The sequence below is a fragment of the Bubalus kerabau genome, chromosome 6 (assembly GCF_029407905.1).
Source record: "Bubalus kerabau isolate K-KA32 ecotype Philippines breed swamp buffalo chromosome 6, PCC_UOA_SB_1v2, whole genome shotgun sequence".
Taxonomy (NCBI): Eukaryota; Metazoa; Chordata; class Mammalia; order Artiodactyla; family Bovidae; genus Bubalus; species Bubalus kerabau.
This window is the reverse complement of record NC_073629.1, coordinates 24,000,037-24,026,997: the sequence shown is the minus strand read 5'-3', so window position 1 is coordinate 24,026,997 and position 26,961 is coordinate 24,000,037. Positions and strand designations below refer to the sequence as shown.

General features: G+C 38.4%; 1 protein-coding gene across 1 annotated transcript; it reads right to left on the bottom strand.

The window, feature by feature from the left end:
• Positions 1–1,538: 1,538 nt before the first annotated feature.
• SEC22B (SEC22 homolog B, vesicle trafficking protein) lies at positions 1,539–22,616 on the bottom strand. The gene is made up of 5 exons (XM_055584584.1): positions 22,327–22,616; positions 12,966–13,075; positions 9,496–9,656; positions 7,733–7,879; positions 1,539–3,494 (listed from the first exon to the last, which is right to left on the bottom strand). Exons 1-5 carry the CDS (start codon positions 22,399–22,401, stop codon positions 3,340–3,342), a joined length of 648 nt encoding a protein of 215 aa, XP_055440559.1. The 5' UTR covers positions 22,402–22,616; the 3' UTR covers positions 1,539–3,339.
• Positions 22,617–26,961: the final 4,345 nt, after the last annotated feature.

Below are 26,961 nucleotides of genomic sequence, written 5' to 3'. Positions count from 1 at the left end.
GTAAAAGGAGCAAATAAAAAGTGTTACAAACCAAGAATGGGAAAAGGCCAACAAGAACCCAAGAGTAAAAATTATTAAAAAGGAATAAAGGGAAAAATGACAGATAAGGAAATGAAAAAGAGATAGAAATAATAAAATGAAATTGTATATATATACAAAACAAAAACCTTTTCTAAAAAACAAAAATAACCTGACAGGACAAAGTGAGATAGTGCTTAGAACAAACATGTCTTCATCATAAGTTAGGAATAAACAGTATATGTAGTGGTTGGATGCCTATCAGAGCTGGTACTTCAACTTGCTATGTGACCTAGGGCAACCTGGGAAAATGGTTATGAAGGGACTGTAGTAATACATGTAAAATGCCTAATAATGTGCTCAGTTAATGAAGGTTATGGAAGAAAAAAAGAATTAGTCCAGTTTTGATGAGTATATGAAACTCAAATTTCCAACAACTTTTCTAATCTAAAACATGGATTCAATCACAGCATTTGAAATAAACTTTATTAGAACAGAGTGATTAAATTGCTCAAGACAGTTGACTGTTGGGTCAACCCTACCTGTAATGATTAAAAGGATGTGGGACTCAATTTGCTCCTTCTACCTCAAACTATGTCACACATGCTACAAACTCTTCTTTGGGGACTTTTTAAAAGTACAAGCTATTTGGTTCAATTAGTTAATGTGCAATTACAGTAGTAACATCTGTACGACCTCTGTCTTTGCCTTTTTGCTGAGCTAAAAAGACAACCATGTACGGCTCAGTCACTTCTGCTAAATACACTAACCAAAAGCCTTAATTGTGTGGCCACCACCATTCAGGCTTACCTAGTGGCTCAGATGGCAAAGAATCTTCCTGCAATGCGGGAGACCCAGGTTCAATCCCTGGGTCTGGATGATCCTGAGAAGGGCCCGGCAACCCACTCCAGTATTCTTGCTGGAGAATTCCATGGACAGAGGAGCCTCATGGGCTACAGTCCATGGGTCATAAAGAGTCAGACATAATTGACATCCCCTTCTCCAGGGGATGTTCCTGACCCAACAATCGAACTCCCTCACTGCAGGCAGATTCTTTACCATCTGAGCCACCAGTGAAACCCAAACCAAGGAATACGATCCCCCCAAATCTCATTCTTTTAACTCATGACTTTGCACAAGTCACTGACTCTGTATGGGAAGTCACACTCTGCTTCTCTTACCATCCTCCTTGCCACAGTAAATTAGGTGTCCTTTCTTAATGTGCCCTCGATAACCCTGAGCAGTATTTATCACGTTCTATTTTAGATGTCTGTCTGGTTGCTGGTTCATCCCACCTAGTTAGGTCTTCGCACTTCCTCCAATGAAGAACACAAGCAGGAGCCATATTATGACAGTCCTGCTCTCTTTTCTGCCATCATAACCATAAACTACTTTATCTCTTTCTCATCCCCCACCCCATTCATTTTTTAATTAACCCTCTGAATTTAGGTAGGAATGTATCTAGAAGAATATGTGCATGTAAATTAACTATAGTAGATAACAAAGCTTCACACTGAAGGGAACATTCTAGAAGTATTTATTTCATTGCTGACCACTTGGTTGCAGCATGCAACTCTCAACAACGAGCTGCCACTCACTCTCCACTTCTACAGAAGTACCAAATGCTATGGTACTACTATTTAGGTTTTCAGCCTTTCAAAGGCTTTTATTACCAACATAATTACTTAGGGACAAGACTTTTAGGGACTTCAAGCACTTATTCTCTATAAAAAGTAACTTCTTACTTCATGCACAAAACTCCAATTGGCAGAGAGAGGTCCAAAGTGGGAAGAAAAAATTTTTATTCTAGTTCTATAAATTATCAGGAATAAAATAAGCATTTCTCCTTGCCTTGTTTTAAAGAAAAAAAATTTTTTTTTCTCTATCAGGAATCAGAACAGTAGGTTTGATGATCCTGAGTTATAAAATTGCTTACTGGTTAAAGTTCTTTCCAAAGATCTTAAGAAGTAAGAAGTTGGTTCATTTTCCTGTACAATTTAAAGAAATATTTGCAGTATGTGTAGGAATTAGAGGTTATATTGTAGACTCTTGTGACAATATTTAAAAGGCCTATTCTCCCCATTTAAAAAATTCTACCTCAGAAGGTAAAAGGAAATTCTCATTATCCCTGAGCAAAAAAGGGAAAATTCAGGTACTTTTATTTGTTAACAGAATCTACTGTAAATGAGTTGCCTATCTCTAGAACATTCTTAGAGAATTACATAACTGAAGCAGATATGAGGTGCTCTCAGATTTTCTTTGATAAATATGTTTAGTAGTTTGAGCAGTTGCTCTGAAAATTTTCAATTTAATTAACTATGCAACTGATTATCTTCCATTTTGAAATTTGAGAATATACTGAGAGGATACTTATGGGAGATGAAACTATAGGGCTCAGAGCAATTTAAAAAACCTTAGCAAGCTGTGGCAGGAGGAAGAGTGGGGAAAATCGTAGTGAAGAAGTGAGGAAAGAGGACAAAGCTGTAGTGATGAGCTGGCCTGTCTTCCCACTAAGTCAGGGGCCTCTGGCTAGATGCTATACTCACTCTTATATTAATATAAACCAGATGCAGAAAAATAAAATCAAGAATGTCCCAAACTAATTTTAAGTCTTTTAAGAGTAAATGACAGAAAACATTTTTGCTTCTTAATCAAGGAGTGCTATAATATAATTTCAAGGCATCTTAATATAATTCATTTAACCCTAAAGCAATTGTGCAATAAGCAAATTATCATAAATGAAAAACAAGGTTAACTTCCTACAGGGGCCAATAGACAGGGTATTTTGCAGCACAGCAATTAACCTTCACATACTGGAGTCTTGTTTAAAAGGCCATCAAACAATTCAGATTCCTGAAAATCACAAATGTCACCAACGAAAGGAATGTTGATTAAACAGAGTCAAAAAACTTCCTGAAGGGCTGCCTTCTCTGAAGGGTTTCAGACTTGCTAGCATAGGTTGGTTAAGCCAAATCTCACTGACGGCTCCATTAGAGAATGAGAATGCCCCAGTCAGTGCTGTTTGAAAAATGTAAAACACTGGGAGGGGAAAAAAACAAATAAAACAATCTACTGTTCCCTAATGTATATGGCTTAGCACCCAGAGAAAGCCTCTGCCCCGGAAAGACACTTTCTACATAGGGCTAAGCTTCACTAAATGAGGTGTAATCTTTCATTTTCAGGACATGTCTTTTCTTGCAAGGTCTTTAGAGGCAGAAGTTCCACTTGGATTCTAATACACATGTCTGTGCACTCAGCTTCCTGAAAACATACACCTGCCGGGTTCTAGGTTCTCCCTTGCCAGTGACTGGATTCACTACTTCACAGCCACCAGAAGCGCACATACACTATTAACATGATGAAAAATACAGCTACTGCTGCAAGTTTGGCGTAAGTGGAACGCATGTTCAAGTACTTCGCATCCTGGCGGTATTTCTTGGACAGACTGGACAAATTGTTAGCCTTCGAATCCAATGCTGTCAAAAGGGAAAAAAAGGATAACATTAATTAGTCCCTTAAAGTATTTTATCAACTGTATTAAGAACAAAAATAACCCAAATGAGTAGCACTACTTCAAATCATGAAGTTTAAATTATCTTTTTTTTTTTTTTAAGTGTAAGGTTGTATACACTGATTAACTCATGATCCCAAAGCACTGTAAAATCTACAATGCATTTTCAAATAATCAGTTAAACTTATGTTCAAATTCTTGAGGCTGTAGAGTGAGTCCAGGGTCTGGCCTCAGACCCTAGTTCAAATCTCAGCTGTACCAATCATATGATACTGGGCAACTCAGCCTAAGATCAAACTTCTTTGTCTATAAAAATAGGGAATATATAATAATAGTAACCATACCATAGGATATCTGTAAAGTGAGCACAATGCCTACATGATGGTAAACACTTGATAAATGTTAGCTGATAGCAACTATCTTCATAATCTCTTAATGGTTTAAATCATATTCTCTCATATTTTGACAAATGATAATCCAGGTAAGATGAAAAATTCAGGTAACCAGAAGATTCAATGAACCAGACACTGAGTATTAACCTGTATCTCAACAGTGACTACTACCAAATTTCTAAAACTTTCCACATGGTAAAGACTATTATTATGAAGATAACACTATCAGAAATTGTATTTTAGCAGACATAGGAAAGCTGTATTACAACAAAAATACAATCACGGGTGCTAGAAAACCACCAATATCTACTAAATTAAGCTTTTTAGAATCTTCTGCAAAGTTTTTTTTCCTATACGAACATTTGTAATGTCATTATCTTCTTTTAATTGTTAACTAAGCACTTAGAGAAATAACCAGATACACATAAGCTAAACCTGGTTTAAAATATATGGCATATTTTTAATAATAAAAACAAACTCTGAGTTTGGCATAAATTCTAATCAAACTTTTCACTTCTTTAAATTTTTGAGAAACTATTTTGCAATCTGAATCTATTTGGTCTTCCTTGGAGAATGCTTTTGGACTATTTGGAGTTGCTTAATAGGGGCTGGTTTTGATTGAGAAATGTGGCATTACTTAATAACACAGGCATGTCAGCCATTTCGAAATTAGTAACTTGTCCTGTAAGAAAAGCACCTTGTCATGCAAAAAAACAGTTAAGGGATGAGAAATAGCCATGACAATACTGCAAGGAATCTTTCTGGTCAGTTTAACAGACTGGACAGAGGTTTTTAACTACTACAGTGTTTCTTACTATATTCCTAGTGTCTAGAACGGGATTTGGCATATAGTCAGCGCTCAATAAATAAGTATCTGCTAAATGAATCTAAATCTGCTGAGAAAAACTGGGAAGAGAAATAAATATTAGGTCATATAAAGTAAGAAATAGTTATGACAATTTCTTTACATATGAACATTGGAAACAGATGGTATCATAAAAACAAAGCTATTGCTTGGAGAAGTCTTATTTAGCAAATATTTATGTTGTGGGCACCATGAGGAGTGCTAGAAGATACAGTTACGATCAAAACGTACATGATCCCTGTATCTGTGCAATCTATACTGCAGTAGAGTGACACACCTCTGAATAAAAAAATAAAACCTATGCCTTAAAAGAAACAGGTATATTTAGGTAGTAAAAAAGGCACAATTTGATCTTACATAGGAACTATTCTTGGGACTTAAATGCAAAGCTGACTAGCTCTAAAACAAAAAGAGAAAAAAGTATAAAAGATAGATTCTTATTATGGAGAAGCCTAAAGAGGAAGAAGTCTAGTGAACTCCGGGAGTTGGTGATGGACAGGGAGGCCTGGCGTGCTGCGATTCATGGGGTTGCAAAGAGTCGGACACGACTGAGCAATTAAACTGAACTGAATCTTCCCACTGTCTTCATTTATGCCCTGTTCAGATATGCTTTTTCTTCCTCTTAAAATATCACTCTTCACTCCTTCCTAATCTATCAAAATTCAAGAAATCTTTCCTGTTCACTTATCTATTTCCTTCTATATTCTTTTAGCTCTTATTGTCTATATATCTATGTGCTCAGTCGCTCAGTTGTGTCTCATTCTTTGTGATCCCATGGACTATAGCCTGTCAGGCTCCTGTCCATGGGACTTCCCAGGCAAGAATACTGGAGTGGGTTGCCATTTCCACCTCCATCGGATCTTCCTAACCCAGGGAATGAACTCACGTCTCCTGCACTGGGCAGGCAGATTCTTTACCACTGAGCCACCTGGGCAGCCGGTAGATATCTACATAATGATTTACAACTATCATTCTCTGAAGATGAACAAGGACTCCATGGACCAATAAATTCTGCCAAGTACTAGCAGTATAAAAAGCTAGTAAGCTACTTTTCGTAAGCTATTTTTTAGCTTTGAGTAAGCTACTTTTCTGAGTCTTTGCTTCCTTATCTGTAAAACTGGTTTGATACCACCCACTTCACATGGGATTACTCTAAAGAATAAATAAAATATATGTAAAGTCCCCTTACCATGTTGCCTAGCACAATGTAAATGTTCAATTGATGTTTGTTACTCTGTGACAATGTTCCTTATCTTCCCAATCACATGGAGTTTCTTAAGGGTAAAAATGTACTTCATTTTTAATCAGCATATCAACACTATAGCAATTAGCAAAGCACTAGAAGGAAATCCCATATACTTTTGATTAATTGAACAGTTTATAAATTTTGGTTTTAAAAAAGTTTCCTATACTGGTTTACTTCATCCTGAGTAGAACCTGTGAGTCTGCTACGATGAAAATTTATATAGACTCACTTATCCAAAAACTGATGTTTAAAGAGTATGAAGCTATACACTGGGACAATTGCTGACTATAAACATGAAGGTTAAAATCTGAAGTTCATAATATAGGAAAACCCATTTATTCTCTGGAGAAGGGAATGGCTGGAGAAGGGAATGGCAACCCACTCCAGCATTCTTGCCTGGAGAATCCCAAGGACAGAGGAGCCTGGCGGGCTACAGTCTGTGGGGTCACAAAGAGTAGGACATGACTGAAGTGATTTCACATGCATGCATTTAATCATGAATATGTAACAAGCCTGAATTTTAAAAATATACATTAAGGCAACTACCTGTGATGATTACTGTGAAAGAAATAAAATAAGTATATAAAATAGATATAAAACAGCGTATATGCTCACATTAAACACTTAGGTAACATCTAAACATTAGTTATATATTTTAGGTAAATTAGTACACACACATATACATACCCCATGTGCTAAAAAACATTACATGCTTTTTTACATTACGTAAAATATGTAAGTGTTTAAGAATTTGAAGGAGTAAGGAGATTAATGCATCAGGGGCTGTAAGGATCAGGGAAGGCTTCTTTGAAGAGGCAGTTCTTATCTAGAGTTTAAGGAAGGTCCAGGATGATGAAGACATTGAACTGGCTGAGGCAGAATATTTGTGAACCAGGGAGAATGAAACACTTTTGCGATCTCCTTATCTTCCACAATAGAGAATACAGTGCCTTGCACATTGGCTGCTAAGTGGCTTCAGTTGTGTTCAACTCTGTGCGACCCTACGGAATGTAGCCCACCAGGCTCCTCTGTCCATGGGATTCTCAAGGAAAGAAAACTGGAGTGGGTTGCCACTTCCTCCTCCAGGGGATCTTTCTGACCCAGGGACTGAACCCGTGTCTCCTGTGGCTTCTGTACCACAGGCACATTTTTTAATGCTGAGCCACTGGGGAAGCCTGCCTTGCACATTATGAGTATTCAATTAATAGTAACTGGATGAATGAAAAGTAAGTTGAGACTAGACTAGATCTTGTAGTCACAGGTCTTAGAAGTTTTTCTGCAGAGGAACGCCTTGATGAAATGGTATTTTATAACAGTTGATCTGGCAGCAGTAAAGTCTCCTGAAGCAGCCACTTATGAAACCATTGCCATAAACCACTGACAATGTCCTTTCATTCTTCTTTTCATTTTCCGTAACTTATGTGTTTCTACAAATACTAATCAAATTTGGTAAATACCTGGGAAACAGTAATTGTTTCTTACATGGAATGAGACTTTACACTGTTCCAACTCAATAGAAACTAACCACACTAGGAAGAAACATATCATATTGGAAGCTTGTCATGTAATCCATTTTGGAGAAATGAATTCTTAATAGTACTAGGTAGAATCTGACAGCATAAACAGTAACCCCAAATAAGCTATCCTTGCCTGTGGAATAAGAGCCACTTGCTCATAAGACTCGTACTGCTTTTAGATACCTGAGAGCGCTTCTCCCCGCTGTAACACTTCTTCAATATTCGCCACCATGATTCTCTGCACATCTTGCAGTTCAGTGTTGATGGAGCCCAGGTTTCTCCGAGCCCGACTGTCAATGTAAAGCTTCTTGGTTTTCTGAATGTAGGTATCTATAATGATGAAGAAAAGTGACTGTTAACAATTTCTTTCATGTCCATCAAAGAAGTAGGTACGAGTATATTCTGAGTTTAGTCCTGGTTTTGCAACTGTCCATGATTAACCAGACTCTTGAATGAGTATCAAGTGTGACAGGGAACTTCCCAAAATATTACTACAAAACTGCACGCTCAATCATGTTTGCCAATGTCTGCATATCATAAAACTATGAAAAGAATAATTAATACAGATTATATTTTCAACTTTTAGCTAAAATCCTAAGATAGTGTATTGGCTACCCTTTATTTGCCCCTTTAAACTTCCTCCCACCCTTCTGCACCCTGCCTTCTGCTTTGGGAAGCTAACCTGAATGAATTACATCAATGGGTTTCTTGCTGTCTAGCTTCCAATTAGGTTCAGCCAAAGAGGACACCCCAAGAGTAGGGAATGAGAGTGGACAGTGACAGTGATTTATTCCTCTATCTCCTCCCTGAGAAGTCATCTTGGGCTGGTAGTATTCCTCCACCAAGTTACTGCTCCTTTGAAATTGCCCTTTTCTATAAATTTTCTCCTTCCCAGATCCAGAAACTGCTCTTGTCCATTCAAGATTAGGGTTGATAACAATTACCATGCTACTGGTCTCAGGTTACTGTACCTTACAGTTCATCTACAACCCTTTCATATCTCTGTGTACAATCTTTTAAACTAATTTGAGGGTACCAACTATTTCCTGTGTGACTTTGGTACAGCAGTCTTATTTTTTTCTTGGTTTTGCTGAACTCCTATTGCCTACAAAAATAAAAACTGCAAAACCAGACATGATAAAATTAGCACTCGGAGAGTTTAGTTTTGAAACACTGTAATGCTTTGCTATAATACATTTTCTTTATTTCTACAAAGCAAGAGGACTCATTTATCTAGCAAACTTGAAACACTTCAGAAATCCAGAGGTAGTATTCAAAACCAGTTTCTTTTTTAACTAAAAATGTCAATGATGTAATCTAATCATACTTGTTCTCCTTTCTTCTACTTACAGGACATTTCCTTTGATATGTCGCCATCCTATATTTTACCAGCTCTGAGCAATGAGTCTTTCTATAATTCTTGTACAAATATGGACACCCATGCTCAATGCTTCTGCCTATAGGAACTGTTGTGCCCCAATACCAGGTATCTTTTAGTACTTAAATTAGAGGATCTTGTTCTATTAAAAGAAACAAAACACCACTCTTTCTGATTTCCAAATTTTGATCTCCATAAAATGGGTCTCACTGTGAGCGTATGTGTGTGTGGGGGTGAAGACACTGAATTGGGAAAAAGAAGAACTCAGCAATTACATGTCAATCTGGATCTTCAGGCAGTTTTTTACCTTAATGAAGAATCAAAACAAATTACAAAAAAGAGCAAAGGGCAATAAGCTCTATGGGGAAAATATCGAAAGGCCAGAGAAAATTATTAATACTTATGAGAAGGAAGCCTCATTCACTCAAAAGGAAAAAAGACATGGAATAGGAGAGGAGGCAGAATCCAAAACATTAGGTAAGCTTTAAAAAAAAAAAAGTCAAATTATATCACTAGCTTCTCTACACTGTCTACTCCCCTGATAGAGAAGTAAGGCACAAAAACTTACCAAACTCAATAAAGGAGTAGGGTCTAGACACAGTTGGCACCTTCTTCCCATGCTGTTCATCAAATTCTGAGTGTAAATCTTCTAGGTAGGCAAAAGCCAGCTTCTTAGGGAAGGCAGCTTCACACAGAACCAAATAACATACTCCTTGTTCAATAATGTAACTGAAGAGACAAAAATGAAAAAAGCAATAAAAAATTGTTGTAGATTAATAATACTCCCAACAGTCTGAACCAGACTCAGTGCCATACAAACTTTGTTTTTGGTTATGCTACCCGGCTTGCAGGATCTTAGTTCCCCGACTAGGGATGAAACCCAGGTCCTTGGCAGGGGAAGGGCAGAGTCCTAACCACTGGACCACCAGGACATTCCTTATACAAACTTGAAAATATTCAAGCCCAAGGCCTCTGAGGCTAATGAAATCAGAAAGTCAATTACAAACCATAAATCACTAGAATTAGAAAACAAACATCTTCCCATTATTAGAAGCATATTCCAAAAGGAGTATTTAGACATATTTATTCATCACATAATTCTTCAACTAAAATATCTTAATACTTAAGACTTTTTCTTGAAAACTTAGGGGTATGACTCCATCTGCCCTTTGATCATGTATAGTAAACAAGTAATAATAGATACACATTTAAACTTCTTCCATCTGTAAGAATTGTGGAACTGGAAGTTTTTGTGAACACTAAAAAGTTAGAAGTTAATGTCACAATGATTACTGGGTACAGAAAATACCAATCTCAGGACTAATAATAGGTCCTAATTTCTAGGGTAGAAGAACTCTATTAATTGCAAATTATTCTATAACAGAACTGACTCCTCTTGTGAGAGTGAGCTCCCTGGCAGCCTTCAGTTCAGTTCAGTCGCTCAGCCATGTCTGACTCTTTGCAACCCCATGGACTGCAGCATGCCAGGCTCCCCTGTGCATCACCAACCACCGGAGCTTGCCCAAACTCATGTCCATCATATTATCCCTGAAGTCTGGAGGAGGCTATATTACTGCATGTCTGAGATATTTTTGGAAAGAGGCTGGCTACTCAGTGGTTTTCAAATGAGTTTGTAGCCACAGCACTCTTTATTTGAGCCAAAATTATATCCAGAAGACCAATACGTATAGCAAATAAAGTCAGAAGTTTTTTAGTTTAAGTAGGAGTTTAAGGGTCCAAAGCATTACACACATCCCCCATCCCTTTCCCTTCTATGTGGCTTCTAAGGCACCCCAGAACTCCACAGAATGGAGTCCCCTTTCCTGAAAACTTGCTTCCTTTTCTCTGCTCTATAGCACTTCTTGTCCTAGGTATTATAGTACAGTATGCGTATGTGTCTCTCTCTGCTATAATAAGAGGACAAGCTAAGAACATTAAAGGCAAGACTTAATACACAGTCTGGCAAAGAATACATCTTTAGCAAACAGCTCTTAGATGCAAATAAGGGAAGAGATAAGATTATAAAGAAGGAGGCAGAAGAAAATCTCTTTTCAATTCCATGAGATCTTTCCTAAGTCATCTGTTCCTAACCCACAGTAAAGATAAAAAATACTATATTATAATTGAGCATCTCTAACATTATTTATGGGGAAGGCAATGGCACCCTACTCCAGTACTCTTGCCTAGAAAATCCCATGGACGAGGGAGCCTGGTAGGCTGCAGTCCATGGGGTCGCTGAGAGTTGGACACGACTGAGCGACTTCACTTTCACTTTTCACTTTCATGCATTGGAGAAGGAAATGGCAACCCACTCCAATATTCTTGCCTGGAGAATCCCAAGGATAGGGGAGCCTGGTGGGCTGCTGTCTATGGGGTTGCACAGAGTCGGACACGACTGAAACGACTTAGCAGCAGCAGCAGCAGCAACATTATTTAGAAAGGAAATAATGTGAAAGGAAAGTTATGACCAACCTAGACATCATATTAAAAAGCAGAGACATTACTTTGCCAACAAAGGTCCATCTAGTCAAGACTATGGTTTTTCCAGTAGTTATGTATGGATGTGAGAGATGGACTATAAAGAAAGCTGAGTGCCGAAGAATTAATGCTTTTGAACTGTGGTGTTGGAGAATACTCTTAAGAGTCTCTTGGACTGCAAGGAGATCCATCCAGTCCATCCTAAAGGAGATCAGTCCTGGGTGTTCATTGGAAGGACTGATGTTGAAGCTGAAACTCCAATACTTTGGCCACCTGATACTAAGAGCTGACTCATTTGAAAAGACCTTGATGCTGGGAAATATTGAAGGCAGGAGGAGAAGGGGACGACAGAGGATGAGATGGTTGGATGGCATCACTGACTCAATGGACATAAGTTTGGGTAAACTCTGGGAGTTGGTGATGGACAGGGAGGCCTGGCGTGCTGTGGTCCATGGGGTTGCAAAGAGTCAGACACGACTGAGCAACTGAACTGAACGTTATTTTATGTTGAAATAACTTACAAAACCTAATGTTCACTATTTTCTTAACCAATAGGCCAGAGTCTTGTTTTGGTTTTGATTCTGTATACTTGTTTGCTTATTCTTGATGAGTAGAAGGTTGGTTGTTTGAGTTAAACACAATAGGTTCTTCCCAGGTCTATATTATCTCAGTATCTGAGCTCCGAACATACTAAGGATCATTTAGCTTATCCTTTCTTATTTTCCTCTGATCTTCTTGTCCTCTTTTTTCTTTTTTAATCCTGCCTGTTTTAGCACCTTCAAACTTGACATATAATTAAACACTTAATACCAATTATTTGTAGGTAATTTGAGACCCAATAAAATCCCTTTGATCCCTCTCTCAGCTGTATGCATTGTCTATAACCACTGATTTGTTGTTGTTGTTGTTGTTTAGATGCTGTCATGTCTGACTCTTTGCGACCCCATGGACTGTATCCTGCCAGGCCCCTCTGTCCATGGGATTTCCCAGGCAAGCATATTGGAGTGGGTTGCCGTGCCCTTCTCCAACCACTGATTAGATGCTCTTAAATTATCTTTTATAATTTTCTATTCTCTAAATAATAAATAATACCTATTGACTATTCTCTATGTGCCAGACAAAATGTTAAGTGATATACAGGGATTTTCTCATAAACCTAACAAAACTATGATTCCCTATTTTATAGAGGTAACTGAGGCCTAGTAAAATATATGTGGGTTGCTCAAGGTTACAGTGTCAGTAAATGTTTAAGCAAGGGTACTAATCTATGTGTGTCTGGCTCTAAGAAGCTCCCAAAGCAAAAGTTATCTATTACTGCATGATACATACAGCATTACTGGACACAACATAACAGGGTGAATTATTGTACACAAACTGAATACAGAAACCAAGATTTCAGTTTTGCAAAATTAGAGCCAGGAAAGTTGCCTCCACAGAATGACTCTATTTTCAAAGTTACCTTTACATTTGAAAAAAGTTACCATTCTTCTCAGGTGTAATTACAAGTAACTACTGTATTTCATACTTAAATGATCACAAAGAAATCAAGATTATACTCACTGAAAAGTCATGGCACCAGCTTCCAAGGTGCATCTGGTAGGGGACTGTTCATTCAACTTTCGAAAGAGCTGCTTAGCCTGACTCTGGTACTGTTGAAGGTCCCGGCCAGACTGAAAGAAGACACCTTCATTTAACAATGTTCCACCAAAAAAACAGTAGCAATTGGTAAGAAGTATCATGTTTTGAGGACACTATGTAAATAAGGTCTTTCATTTATAGGTTAATAACGTTAATAAGATTTAACAAAATAAAAGTGGCCTACTTTTAGAGAAAAAAGGGAGCCCAAACCCTGAGTTTTTCAACAAAGTCACATTAGTTATTTTCTAAAAAGCAAAAATATAATCCTCAACTGCATTTAAGGTACTTGCTGAATCCATTTCCACTGTGAGGTCAGTGCCCTCCTCCTAACCCACTTCACTTGCTGGTTACTGCCACAGAATCACACAACATGTTCTATACTCAGAGGAAAGTCCTGGGAAAGACAGACAGAATGAATCTCATTTTTATGCTGAAATATCATGCAAAATCTTCCTTAAAGTGTTACAGTATTTGATGTATAAGCAAAACTACGTGTGTGCACCCATCACTGTAAATTCCTATGAACACTGTAACTGCAACTAGGAAAAACATGCAAGAGTCAGGATGAAGACTGGAAAGTCAAAATATCCTTTACTAAATAAATCTATTTGGTTTCCAAGTTTGGAATGCAAACGTCTGGATAGCAAGGGATATGTTCATAAAAAAATTGAAAATAGTAACATTTGGATGACAGAATTACAGGCAATATTTTCCCAAACAATTTCTAAATGATTCCACTTTTTTTTTTTTTTTAAAGAGAGGAAAAAGTCTACTGGGGGAAAGAGCAGAGTCATTTCAAAAGGAGAAAATCATACCTCAATAACCTATTAGACAAAAATGGAAAAGAAGTGCATGAAGAGTGAGAAGCAAATATGCTTTATTCATCCACATACTGGGGGAAATAAACAACTTCTGCCATATGATGGGAAGGAATTATTTTATTTTAGATTATTTATTCTGAATTGAAAGATATAACACAGTCTCTCCTTGGTAGATACTTGATAACTAAACGTTTAAATAGAAAAGTATACCGGGTTCTCCCAGGGATTGGACCTAAGGCCTAACTATGAGAAAGTACAAAGTAAAACTTAGTGGATCACAGCGATCCACTGAACTGAGAATAAAAACAAGGAAGCAAAAATAAAATCATGCAACTGGCAGATAAACAAATGTACAAGTATAGGATTTTAAGCTATATTTAAAATAGTGAACTAGAAATGCACACTGAGATATCACCTCACTCCTGTTAAAATGACTATTATCAAAAGGACAAGATATAACATGCATTGGTGAGGGTGTGGAGAAAAGGGAACCCTTGTGCAATGTTGGAAGGAATGCAAATTGGTGCAGCCAAAATGGAAAAAATATGGGGGGTTCCCTCAAAAAAATTAAAAACAGAACTATTGCATGATTCAGCAATTCAACTTCTAGGTATTTATCTAAAGAAAATTAAACACTAAATTAAAAAGATATATGCATCCTAAGCTATGCTCACTGCAGCATTATTTACAATAGCCAAAATATGAAAATAACCTATAAGTGTTCAATAGATGAATGGATAAAAAAGATGCGGTATATATACACAACGGAATAGTATTCAGCCATTAAAAAAGAGTGGAATCTTACTCAAAAAACAAGCTCACAGATAGAGAATTGACTGGTGACTGCCAGAGGGGAGGTGGGTGGGGGAGTAGGCCAAATGAGCAAAGGGAATCAAAAAGCACAAACTTCCAATTATAAAACAGGTCATGGGGATACAGTGTTCAGCATGGTGACTGTAGTTAATAATACTGTAATATATATTTGAAAGTTGCTAAGAGAGTAAAACTTTTATGTCTGCATCACAAGAAAAAAAAGGAATAAACATTTCATAACTATTTTTTCATGATGGAGGGTAACTAGGCTGACTGTGGTGACTTCACAGTGTCTATAAATACTGAATCATATTGTACATCTGAAACTAATATAATGGTATATGTCAATCATAACTCAAAATAAAATAAAAAATAGTGAGCTGGAAATTTCAATATAAATAAGGAAGTAAATAAGTATGAGGTGAACCAGGGGAGTCAGGCAGAGACCATTAGAAGTATCAATTTGTAGTTTAACACTGTTTTTATGGCAATGACTTATTGTAAGGCTGTTTGAGAAATACTCCTACATTACCATATATACTGTTATATATTAATAACACTTTGTAATAATTAACAGTATAATATATAGTAACATTATTGTATTAAACAGTAATGCTAACATATATATTGCTTTTCTCACGACTGGCCAGCCAGTTAGGGAGAGTGAATACCATCACATGCTTTGAACTAATGCCAATATCTTATGTTCCTAAATTTGAGTGGTAGAGTCAATCTGTTTGCTTAAGCAATGTTGTTATGTGGCATTCCGAAGATATCTGACCCCACAACAACAGACACCAGAAAGAAAGAAAGAAAGAAAGTGAAGTCGCTCAGTCGTGTCCGACTCTTTGTGACCCAATGGACTGTAGCCTACCAGACTCCTCTGTCCAAGGGATTCTCCAGGCAAGAATACTGGAGTGGGTTGCCATTTCCTTCTCTAGGAGATTTTCCCGACCCAGGGATCGAACCCGGGTCTCCCGCATTGGAGGCAGATGCTTAACCTCTGAGCCACCAAGGAAGATAATAGATACGAGGGATGCAAATAAAGTTGCAGAGGCTACTAAAAATGTGTTAGTTGCTCAGTCGTGTCCAACTCTTTGTGACCCCATGGACTGTAGCCCACCAGGCTCCTCTGTCCATGGGATTCTCTAGGCAAAATACCGGAGTGGGTTGCCATGCCCTTCTCCAAGGGATCCTACCGACCCAGGGATCAAACCTTGGCTACTAAAGTGCCAAGAAATAAAATAAATAAATAAATAAAGTGCCAAGAAATAATATCAACATAGATCAATGATTTTCAACCTTGGCTTCACGCTAGAATCACCTGGGGATCTTAAAAAACACTATTCCTGCTCAATCTGCACCCCAAAACCAATTAAATCAGTGTTTTGGAGGCAGGACTCAGACATTAGTATCAGTAAAATAACTACAACCATAAAAGTTAAATGTAAGTTTTCTGACAGCTAAAGGCAGGGGAGCCCTTTAAAGGAAATAGTTAAATAAATAAATGGCAAATGAAATTCCACCATTTGTAACAACATGGATGGACAGAGACGGTATTATGCTCAGTGAAATAAGTCAGAGAGAGAAAGACAAATACTGTATGTTATCCCTTATATGCAGAATCTAAAAAATAAAATGAATATAACAAATCAGAAACAGACTCACAGATACAGAGAACAAACTAGTGGCTACCATTAGGGAGAGGGAAAGGAAGACGGGCAAGACAGGGGTAGGGGCTATTAAGATGTACAAACTACTATGTATAAAATAAATAAGCTACATGGACATATTGTGCAGCACAGGGAATAACAGTACTTTATAGCAACTTAAAATGAAGTATAATCTATAAAGATATGAAGCATTATATTCTAAGTGTGAAACTAACATAATATTATAAACAAACTACACTTCAATTTTTAAAAAATGGCAAAAAACTGTTGGTCAAATGAGGATTGGTACAAATCCTTTGACATTTATAAGAGGCATCGTAAACATTACTGCAATCTGAGAGAAACACAGAGACTATGGCCAAAAGCATGCTACGATTTCAGGAATTTACAATGAACAAAGCAATGATGCCAATGTACAGTACTGGGGACATAGCTACACAGGAATTATGACACGCTAACCAACATTTTACACTGCGGGTTCAGCTAGCATCACCAATCCTGTGAACACGATGCTGGCACAAACTTTCTGGTAGTCATTTTGACAATATGCATTAGAAATTATAAAATTTTGCACGGTTTTTTTTTTTTGCACAGTGTTTTATTTTACAATTCTGCATCTCTGAAAGTATACATAAACATCATATACGTGTTAAGCAAACAGCTACAAAAACATAAAAAACAAAAAACATATGTTCAATAATAGGATGGGGATGGGTGACATAGCATATGGTATATATTTATATAATGGAACACTATAGAACCATCAAAATGAGGTGTAATATTTAATGATATGAGCAGACATTCATTATACACTATGTGAAAAAATTAGGTGGAACAGTCTTACAGTTATTACCCATTATTTAATTTTAAACACATACACAAAGATTAAGGTTAGATACCCAGTGGGTATGATTTAAGTAGGGATTACTTAATTTTACCACTACTTTAGTTTAAAAAAAAAAAATCACCATTAACTTCTTGGTCCTTTTGTATTTACTGAATTTTCTACAACAGTCAGAAACTAACTTTATATTGAGAAAATTATTCATTCATCAATGTCTACTTGTTGCCTATCTGCACTTGGGGCCAGTAAGGGAGGGGCTAGGATTTGTGCCCAGGCAGTCTACCCCTGAAGCTCCTACTCCTATGCGTGCTATACAACCTCTACAATTAAAATTGCTTCTGTGATGGTCGAGCCACGTTCCAAGTGATATCTAACTATTTAATATTAAATCTAATTCATGGGAAATGCTCAAGACTACATGGCAGCTCTGAACTATTGATAGATCTCACATAACAACATAATCATGGCTTTAGAGATAAACCCTTGGTTTGCTTTTAAGATTACAGTCACAAAGGGCCCACAGTCAGCCAGCCTATTTAAAAATAGTTAATTAGATGTCCTAATTCTGTTTTCTACTTTGTCTAAAACAGACTTGATGAAACTTGTACACAGTATAAAGGAAAGACAGCTGTTAGCAATCCAATAATAAAGTGGATGTGAAAGTATTCACAAATTCTGAAACTTGAGATCATCAGTATATTTAGGATGCGGTTCTGTACATAAAATATAGGAGGTACAGGGTAGTAAACTGCCACACAACCACAATCTGTTTAATTGCTGTTACCTATGACTGCTGGTGGGCTTCCCTGATGGCTCAGATGGTAAAGAATCTGCCTGCAATGCAAGAGACCCAGGTTCAATTCCTGGGTCGGGAAGATCCCCTGAAGAAGGTAATGGTAACCCATTCCAACTATTCTTGCCTGGAGAATCCCATGGACAGAAGAAGCTGATGGGCTACAGACCATGGGGTCGCGAACGGTCACACACAACTGAGTGCCTTTCACTTAATGACTGCTGTAGTTGTATCAAATGCCATCTTTTGCTTTACAATCATGTTCAGCTAAGCCCTTATCATTTTTAAATCCCTGTTAAGCTCTACTGATCAAAGGCCAGCAGCACCAAGAACCAACCATCTTTCTCTAACAGCAATAACAGTAAGATGATTAATCAACCCTCAATGACTGGGGGAGTGTGGCAGTTTAACAATACAACAGACCATCTGCTTCTTGGAGTTCCCTGCTCTGTACTCAGTTACCTCTACGCCTTCTTTAAGTCCACAGAGCTGGGACACAATGAGAGAAGACAACAGGGTGTATTTTGAGGTAGAACAGAAAGGTAAAGAAACTGCAAACATCTGAAAAGGAGAAATGCATCAGAAAGGGAGAAATAGAGTATCACTTAGACAGTATAGTTTGGAAAAGTTCATCTCTCTACCTTAGGCTTGTATTTCTAGCTAAAGCATAGAGAAAACAGTGCATAAGGTACTCTTATCTTTAAAAAAAACACGCTCTATTGTATTACTTGAATAACTGTTCATCTACAGTAACAAGACAGTTTGTATAGGGACTAGCATGGAGAAACTACCTAAAATATAGCATCTATTATCAATGTAAATAACTGAAAGAATATATTTATTTGGCCTGGACAATTAAGATACTTAACTATAAAACTATTTGATCAAGATATCCATTTCTTAAAAAGTAACTTCCAGACTCCCAAGAAGTAAATACATTATTAAAATATCTTGGAACAAAGCAGTAAAGTGTAACAGTTAGGTACTAAGGGTCCAGTGTAGAATCAGACAGATTTGGATTAAAAGGAACAAACCAGTGTTTACCAGTGGGTAGAGGGAAGGAAGGAAAGGCACACTAGGGGTAGAGGATTAAGAGGTACAAACTACTTATGTATAAAGTAAATAAGCAGCTATAAGAGTATACTGTACAGCTCAGAGAATATAGCCAATATTTTATAATAACTACTAATGGAGTCTAACCTTTAAAAACTGTGAATCACTATGCTTCACACCTGAAACTTCTACACTGTGAATCAACTATACCTCAATTAAAAATTTCTTTTAAAAACCAAAACAGTGGTTCTCAACCAAGGGTGACTTTGCCTATCCTCCCCAAAGGTGACATGCAACAATGTCAGAAATATTTTTGGTTGTCAAACTGGGGGGAGGGTGGTGGTAGTGCTATTGGTATGTAAGGTGCAGAGGCCAAGGATACGGCTAGACATCCAACAACTCACAGGACAGTTTTCCCACAACAAACAATTATCCATTCCAAAATGTCAAAAGTGCCAAAGTTAAAAACCCTGATGACAGAAGTATCAAACCACTATGTTATGCACCTGGAACTAACACAGTGGTTGTAGGTTAATAAGGAAGAAAGGAAGGGGAAAAAAGGAGGGAGGGAAGAAGGGAGGGGAAGGGGAAGGAAGGAATCCTGGTGAAAAATTCCATTGTACTACTTATGCTGTGTGACTTAAAGAGACTTTTCATCTCTTAGCCTCAGAGCTTCCTTATCTATAAATGTAGATAATAACAATACCCATCCTAGTAGTTGATATAAGGGCTTCCCTGGTGGCTCAGCAATAAAGAATCCGCCTGTCAATGCAGGGGACATGGATTCGATCCCTGGGTCAGGAAGACTCTCTGGAGAAGGAAATGGTAATCCACTGCAGTACTCTTGCTTGGGAAATCCCATGGACAGAGGAACCTGGCAGGCTACAGTCCATGGGGTCACAAAGAATCAGACACGACTTAGCAACGAAACAACAATAATAGCTGGTATGAAGACTAAATGAAATCATGCATTTAACAGACTTAGCGGAATGGTTGGTATATAGCAGGCACTCTATGGGCTTCCCAGGTGGTGTTAGTGGTAAGGAACCCACCCACCAATGCAGGAGACCCAAGAGACACAGGTTCAATCCCTAGGTCAAAAAGATTTCCCTGGAATAGGGCATAGCAATCCATTCCAGTATTCTTGCCTAGAGAATCTCATGGACAGAGGAGAGTGGAGGGCTACAGTCCATAGGGTCACAAAGAGTTGGACATGACTGAAGCTACTTAGCATGCATGCATAGGCACTCTCTCTAAATGTAAGGTGCTCTATTTTAATAGTAAAAAATAAGTCAAAGATTTATATTTTTGCAGATGTTAAAAGTTTAGAAAGGACGTTATCATTCAAAGTCAAAACTGCTAAAGGAAATCACTACAGAATTATAATCATAAAAATATTTTTGTGTAAAATATCTTTCCTTTTCAATTAAAGCAACCCATCTTGGTAGACTGATACCTAATTTGGAATTAAGAAACACACAGTATAACCAACTAATTTTTTCAATAAAGTGTCAAGGCAAAGAATAAGGGCCTACTGATATTCAGACCTTCAGATCTACTTTATATTCTTTGCCCACACTGGAATTCAAAGCAATAGTTGGAAAACTGACCAGATTTCTGTTCCCTTGCAAAAACTATTTCTTAGTCAAACTTCATATCCTTCAAGGAACATTTCCTCACACCATCTCCTTTGTTTCAAATCATGTTCTGCATTCATTTTAATAATTTCACTCCTTCTGCATAGTCCAAGAAAATGTTTAATGCTGGAGAAGAGAAAAATACTTCACAATTCAAAGTTCAGGGCATGCTATATTTTTCAGATTTTATATTAGCTTAGACTTTTTTTTGTGTAGTGAATAGAAAACATTTCACTCAGCATAACCTACTAAGCAACACAACAACATCACAATCTGTATCATTGTTCTCATAAAAGTTAAAGTAAATGTATTTGCAAATCAAACCTAAAAGGGCATATAACCAAACAGAAGCTTTCTCAATTAGGAGACACTAATATTGGCTTGGATGTCTTTCCTTTTGGGAAGACTTTCCTGATGTCCAAAAATCAATTTAGATACCTTTTTCATGTTCAATCACAGAAACTTCTTTCTCCTCTACAGCAATTATCTACATTACAGTTATTTGTTGGTGATCTGGCTTCTCCACTAAACTGTAAGCTCCATGAAAGTAGGGACTATGTTCCCTAAGCCCCTGCATGAACACCATGCTTGGCACACCTGATGTGCTTAATGAGAGTTGGATTTTTTCATGAATATATGAATGAAAGGTTAAAAAATGCGCAAAATATTTTTTTCTAGAACTCAACTTTTTTTAGGCCTTTAAAGTTTTTTTTTAATTACTTGTATAAGAAAGTAAAATAAAGTTGATCACTTTAAACAAATTTAAATAAATTATATAAATTTCATTCTCAGCCTCCTTTCTTCCAGAATTCCCCAACCTTATTTCCAGGAACTGGTCTCACACCAGAAATTTGCCTTGTGATTTTAAGGCACAAAGACTTTTCCTGTGAAGCTATCTAGGGTTTTTTTCTGGGACTTTTTGTTTGTTTGTTTTAATCAATGCAACATATTTTTGACTACCTATTATACTAAAACTGCTATTGTAAAAACTATGGGAAATACAAAAATGACCAAGATTTGTCATCTGCCTACTAGGAAATTTAATTTATTGAAAGACAAAGGCAAAAGTACAAGGCATTATAGAAATATAACACAGGGGTCACAATTCCAACAATAAGAATTTAGTAAGGCTTACTGAAGGAGGTGGGAATTGGACATAACTTTGAAAGAAAGTACTGTACTGAACTTCAAACAGGTGCATATATGTGGCAATATTACCTCATCTGCTTTCAATAGATGTCAGCAAGCTAGGTCAAGAATCAGGTGCTACAGAAAGCAGTTAAAGAACTAGGAGCTGATTTTCCCCAGGACGTGTAAGGCTTATTAACAGCAAAAAATTAGAAACCCTTAATTTTAGCAGAGTCCATAAAGAATTACAGAACACTGGATGATCACAATTAGCCAAACCTACCCCTTCTCCGGAATGTTTATCTGATACGAAATAGGTAACATAAAAATCTACCCCCGCCTTCAGCAAAGGTTAGTTTTCTCCAGGTAGTTTTCTCCACTGTTAAAAGAGAAAACGCGCTTCAGAGGACTCAGAAATGCCTGGGAAGACTCAGGGGTCTCCCGCGTCCTAACAAGGAATCCGGGGCGGACAGTATAACGCTCTGGCAGGAACTTGGGGTCCTGAGGATCTAGCAGCTCACCTGTTCGTCCTCCTGCATAGAGGCGGCCAACGGGAGCCCGTCCGCCACTCGGGCGATCATCGTGAGCAACACCATCTTTACAGGCTACGGAGACCCAACACTGGCCCAGACAGCCGTAGATGTGTCTTGACTTGCTCCGCCGGGACAACAGTTAAACCTCTACCTTAGTTGCCGGAGACACAGCTGCTCGCGTCTCCGCTTCCCGCTGAGGTGGCCGGAAACAAGCTCTAGAGCTCTCCACTACCGGTCCCCAGAATTGGCTTCCCATCGGGAACCACAACTACAGGCACACTAGTTCCGTGATCTCTCCTTACACGCAGAAACGCCCCAGGCCCCGGCCACTTTTCTGGATTTCCAGCTTTGAATAAGCCTTGACCCGTGAGAGGGCGTGGCACACAAACCGAAATAGATTTTTCTAGTTTCTGATACTTTAAGTTGGGGGAGAGGACTGGGAAGGAGGGCAGGAGTTAATGGGTACTTCGATGAAGGGTATATGAAAAAACTGACAATCAGATGATATATTTTCATAATTTTTTTTGTTTTTATATATATTGTATATCCAGTACAAATTATTTTCTGTATTTTTATATTTTTAGGCAGAGTTCTTTGTGTGTGTGTGTGTGTGTGTGTGTGTATTGTATGGGGTTTTTTTTTTTTTTTTGCTTGTGTATGCTGTATGCCCAGGTCCTTAAACAGATTCTGGTAAAAAATATTAATTGCATATGTGAGTAAGTGATATTACAGGATCTCAGAAATTACCTAGATCAGTCACCCTGCCGAAAGCTGTGATCTATCATTATAGGTAGCAGGACAGTCTTGCAAAACTTCCAGTAACTCTTCATTTACTCAGTATTGGAGAAACCTCTAGACAACTCCACCTGAAGAAGTGTTACCATTCTTTTTTCTTTGGTGCCCCCATCTCTAATATGAGAATATTATCTGCCTCTCAGGATATTTGTGATTATATAGTGAGAAAGTGTAGGTCCCCACTTTGTAGTTAAAGAAAAAACTTCAGAGAGTAATTTTTCCACAGTGACACAGCTAGTAGTAATGGGACTAGGATTTGGGCTGTTGAACTCCAAAACCTACCCTCCTAACCCTGATACGATTCCATCGTAATATTTAACCGTAGGTTAAAGAGCTCACGTTTTGTTACCTTTTCTACAACTCTACAGCTACTAGGATAAAACTTATTTCTTGAGAGGATTTTGGAAGGAAGACCTAATGATTGACTCCACACAAAAGATGGACAGGCAATAGACAAGACAAACTGATGGTGCTATTTAACACAGTGAGAAAGTGAAACGGAAGGCAATCCTTGTGTAGATGGGAGCCTAGGCTGACAAAATCATAATATCTTACATTTAAAATAGCTCAAAGATGTAACCTGACCTAACTTCCCTTCCTCCCACTCAACAAGGATGTGTCTTCTACCATGGTGTCAAATGGTCATTGTCATTCAGCTTCTGCTGGGACAATTCCAGTAATGGGAAATTGATAATACCAATATTTTAATTAAGGGTAAGGCTATGTTGATAAGAGAAGCAAAGAGAGAAGAATGCATAGAGAAACAAATTTGGAGCAGGAATTCCAGCCTCTTTCTAGTTCCTGGATCTAGCCTCTCCCCAAGGCTTGATGTCTGCTTGAAACCTGACAACACTATTCGCGTGTGCTTAGTTACTCAGTTGTGTTCGACTCTTGCGACTTTATAGACTGTAGCCTGCGAGGCTCCTCTGTCCATGGGATTCTCCAGGCAAGAATACCGGCGTGGGTTGCCATTTCCTTCTCCAGGGGATCTTCCCAACCCAGGGATCGAATGCAGGTCTCCTGTATTGCAGTCACACTCTTTACTGACTGATCTACGCCGGAAGGCCGACAACACTATGAAATGGGTCAAATTCAAGAATCTTGGAACTTGTAAAGGTTGTACTGGGGGGTAGGGGGGAGGTAAACAGAAATTTGAATATCAGAACTAACAGCATTTCGTATCCAAATAAACGAAATAAAGCACTTATCTAAATTAAGCTGCTAAAACAGAATGGGACTTTCCATTAAGGCAGAGTCAGAAGGTTAGAGACTTTACACGTGAGATCAAAGAAAGCAACAGTTCAAGGCTTGTGTCCACTTATTTTTAAACAATTCCTGAGTGCCTAATTGTATGCCAGACACTGAGCTAGGTAATGAAGATGAATAACATTCCCAGAAACCTGTGGCCCGTATCAACCCCCAGACCAAACACTGTCTGTAAGTAAACAGCAGCTCCTGTATGAATTACATAATTCCAAAAATGAAAAAAAATTTTTTTTTTTTTCCTCAGGAGGAAGTGATGCTCTTGGCAGACAAAAAAAAAAAGGCACTATTTCTGGGCTGCTATCAGGCATATGTGGTAGTAAGGCTGAACCAGTTATTTAAAAACCGAAACCTTTTCTTACAGATTAGCAAATAGCAGCTTATCTGAGCTATTGCTCTTCAACCCGCACCTCCTATCAAACTGCGCCAAAACTCTGCTGGTACCACTTCGGCAGTTTATCCAGGTTAGCTTCTGATTGGTCAGTTTCCATGCCAGTCGGTTTCAAAAGCTCCGTCTCCCAGGTGGCCATTGGTTACCTCCAGGGACTCCGAGAACGAGCCCCGCCTTTCATCGTGGCGCCCGCCCGTCGGCCCCACCTCGAGCCTGCTTCTTCTGGCTGCCTTAGTGATTGGGAAGCGGCCATCAGGCTGCGAATGTATTGATGCCCTCGGAGCTGGTTGTTATTTTGAATTATCAGTTCACTGACTAAACTGTCCTACAATGTGAGCTCCAATAAAGCAGAACTTTCATTTTGTTCACCCTTAAGTTCGTTCACAGTCTTTACCTATGTTGTCCACGCACAGTTAGTCAAGACATTAAAGTGAAAGTAAGGATTTGGGTGAGGAAGGAGGAAAAATGAACAAGGTGCACACTGTAAGTAATGGGAAAGCCGCTATTTAAAATAATTACCACCTTAGATACCCTGCTTCAAATATCCAGCCTAAGCAAAACTGCTCCCTGCCTTTAGACGCTACCTCATGAAACGTTCATTATTTTTGTCCAATTTCCCTGCTTTGTTCGGAAAGCTAAGCAGAGACCACCAGGCCCATCCCTTGGATTTTGAGATAGTGGGGTTGTGAGGATAATTGGAATAGTTTTGATAGGATCTAAAATATTTTATTGAACTTAAAAGTTTTAACAGATTTCTTTTTTACCCTCATAGCCTCTAAAATCTTTCAGAGCAGTAAAAGTAGTCATTTGTTATCCCCCAGAGTCTAGTGTCCTGTTCCCCCAGGAACCTAGCAAATGCTCAGTTAATGTTTGATGAATAGATGACTGAATGAATGGCATACTAATGGATTGAGACAATTCTTCATCGGTTGTATACAATATACCAGGACTTTCCAGATGGCACCAGTGGTAAAGAATCCAACTGTCAATGCAGGAGTCCCTAGAGACATGGGTTCCATCCCTGGGCTGGGAAGATCCCCTGGAGTAGGAAACGGCAACCCACTCCAGTATTCCTGCCTGGACAATTCCATAGACAGAGGAGCTTGGTGGGTACAGTCCATGTGTTTGCAAAGAGGCAGACTGGAATGAGCACGTACAGTGTAATTCACAATTGGCAAAGCCAAAAGCTTAGCCTCTTTGCACCAGTGCTGGATCGAATTTCACAGACAGAATTTGGGCTTATCCTTCAAAAACTGTGTTTCCCCATTTGGGAGAATTTGGTGCAGTTTTATAGCAATGGTTCAAGGGCAGGGATGCTGCTAAGGATCAGGGTGTATAAGCAGAGTCTAGACCTGGTAGTCTCTTGATGAGCTTCTCTGGTTCTTTTAATCTGATCTCACGTGGTCTTCTCTGGAATGAAGAATGCTAACATCTTCTTCCTTTTGCTGGAGGTTTTAGTTCTGTAAAGAGCTCAAAGATTCTGTTACGTGTGTCCCCTGCGGTGGAACCAGGACCCTGGCCCAAGGCTGTGCTCTTGTTCCCAGTGTTGTTTGGCTTCCTCCTCTTATACCTCTTCACCTCCTGCTTCTTTACTCTCTTCTATCCATACTTGCGGAGAAGGCAATGGCACCCCACTCCAGTACTCTTGCCTGGCAAATCCCATGGACAGAGGAGCCTGGTAGGCTGCAGTCCATGGGGTTGCTAAGAGTCGGACAAGACTGAGCGACTTCACTTTCACTTTTCACTTTCATGCATTGGAGAAGGAAATGGCAACCCACTTCAGTGTTCTTGCCTGGAGAATCCCAAGGTCGGGGGAGCCTGGTGGGCTGCTGTCTATGGGGTCGCACAGAGTCAGACACGACTGAAGAGACTTAGCAGCAGCAGCATCCATACTTGTGTGTCGGAAATGAGCAAACAACTTTCTTTCTGAGTGATTTTCTTTACAACCTTAGGGGTCGGAGCTTTCAGTTATTACTAGTCTTTGTTATCCTCCCTTCTTTAAAAAAATTAAAATACATGGGTCAAATTACAAATGAAAGAGGGCATATTAGTATTGCCCATGGAAATAAAAAGGATTATAAGGGAATGCTATGTATAATTGTATGCCAACAAATTAGATACACTAGATGAAAAGGACACATTCCAAGAAAAACACAAGCTACTTAAACTGATTC

Coding starts and splice junctions, on each gene's coding strand:
- SEC22B (XM_055584584.1), bottom strand. CDS start 22,401: ATGGTGTTGCTCACGATGATCGCCCGAGTGGCGGACGGGCTCCCGTTG. Junction 13,076..22,326: donor CTATGCAGGAGGACGAACAG/GTGAGCTGCTAG, acceptor GTCTTCTTTCAG/TCTGGCCGGGACCTTCAACA. Junction 9,657..12,965: donor GCTGGTGCCATGACTTTTCA/GTGAGTATAATC, acceptor TTGTCTCTTCAG/TTACATTATTGAACAAGGAG.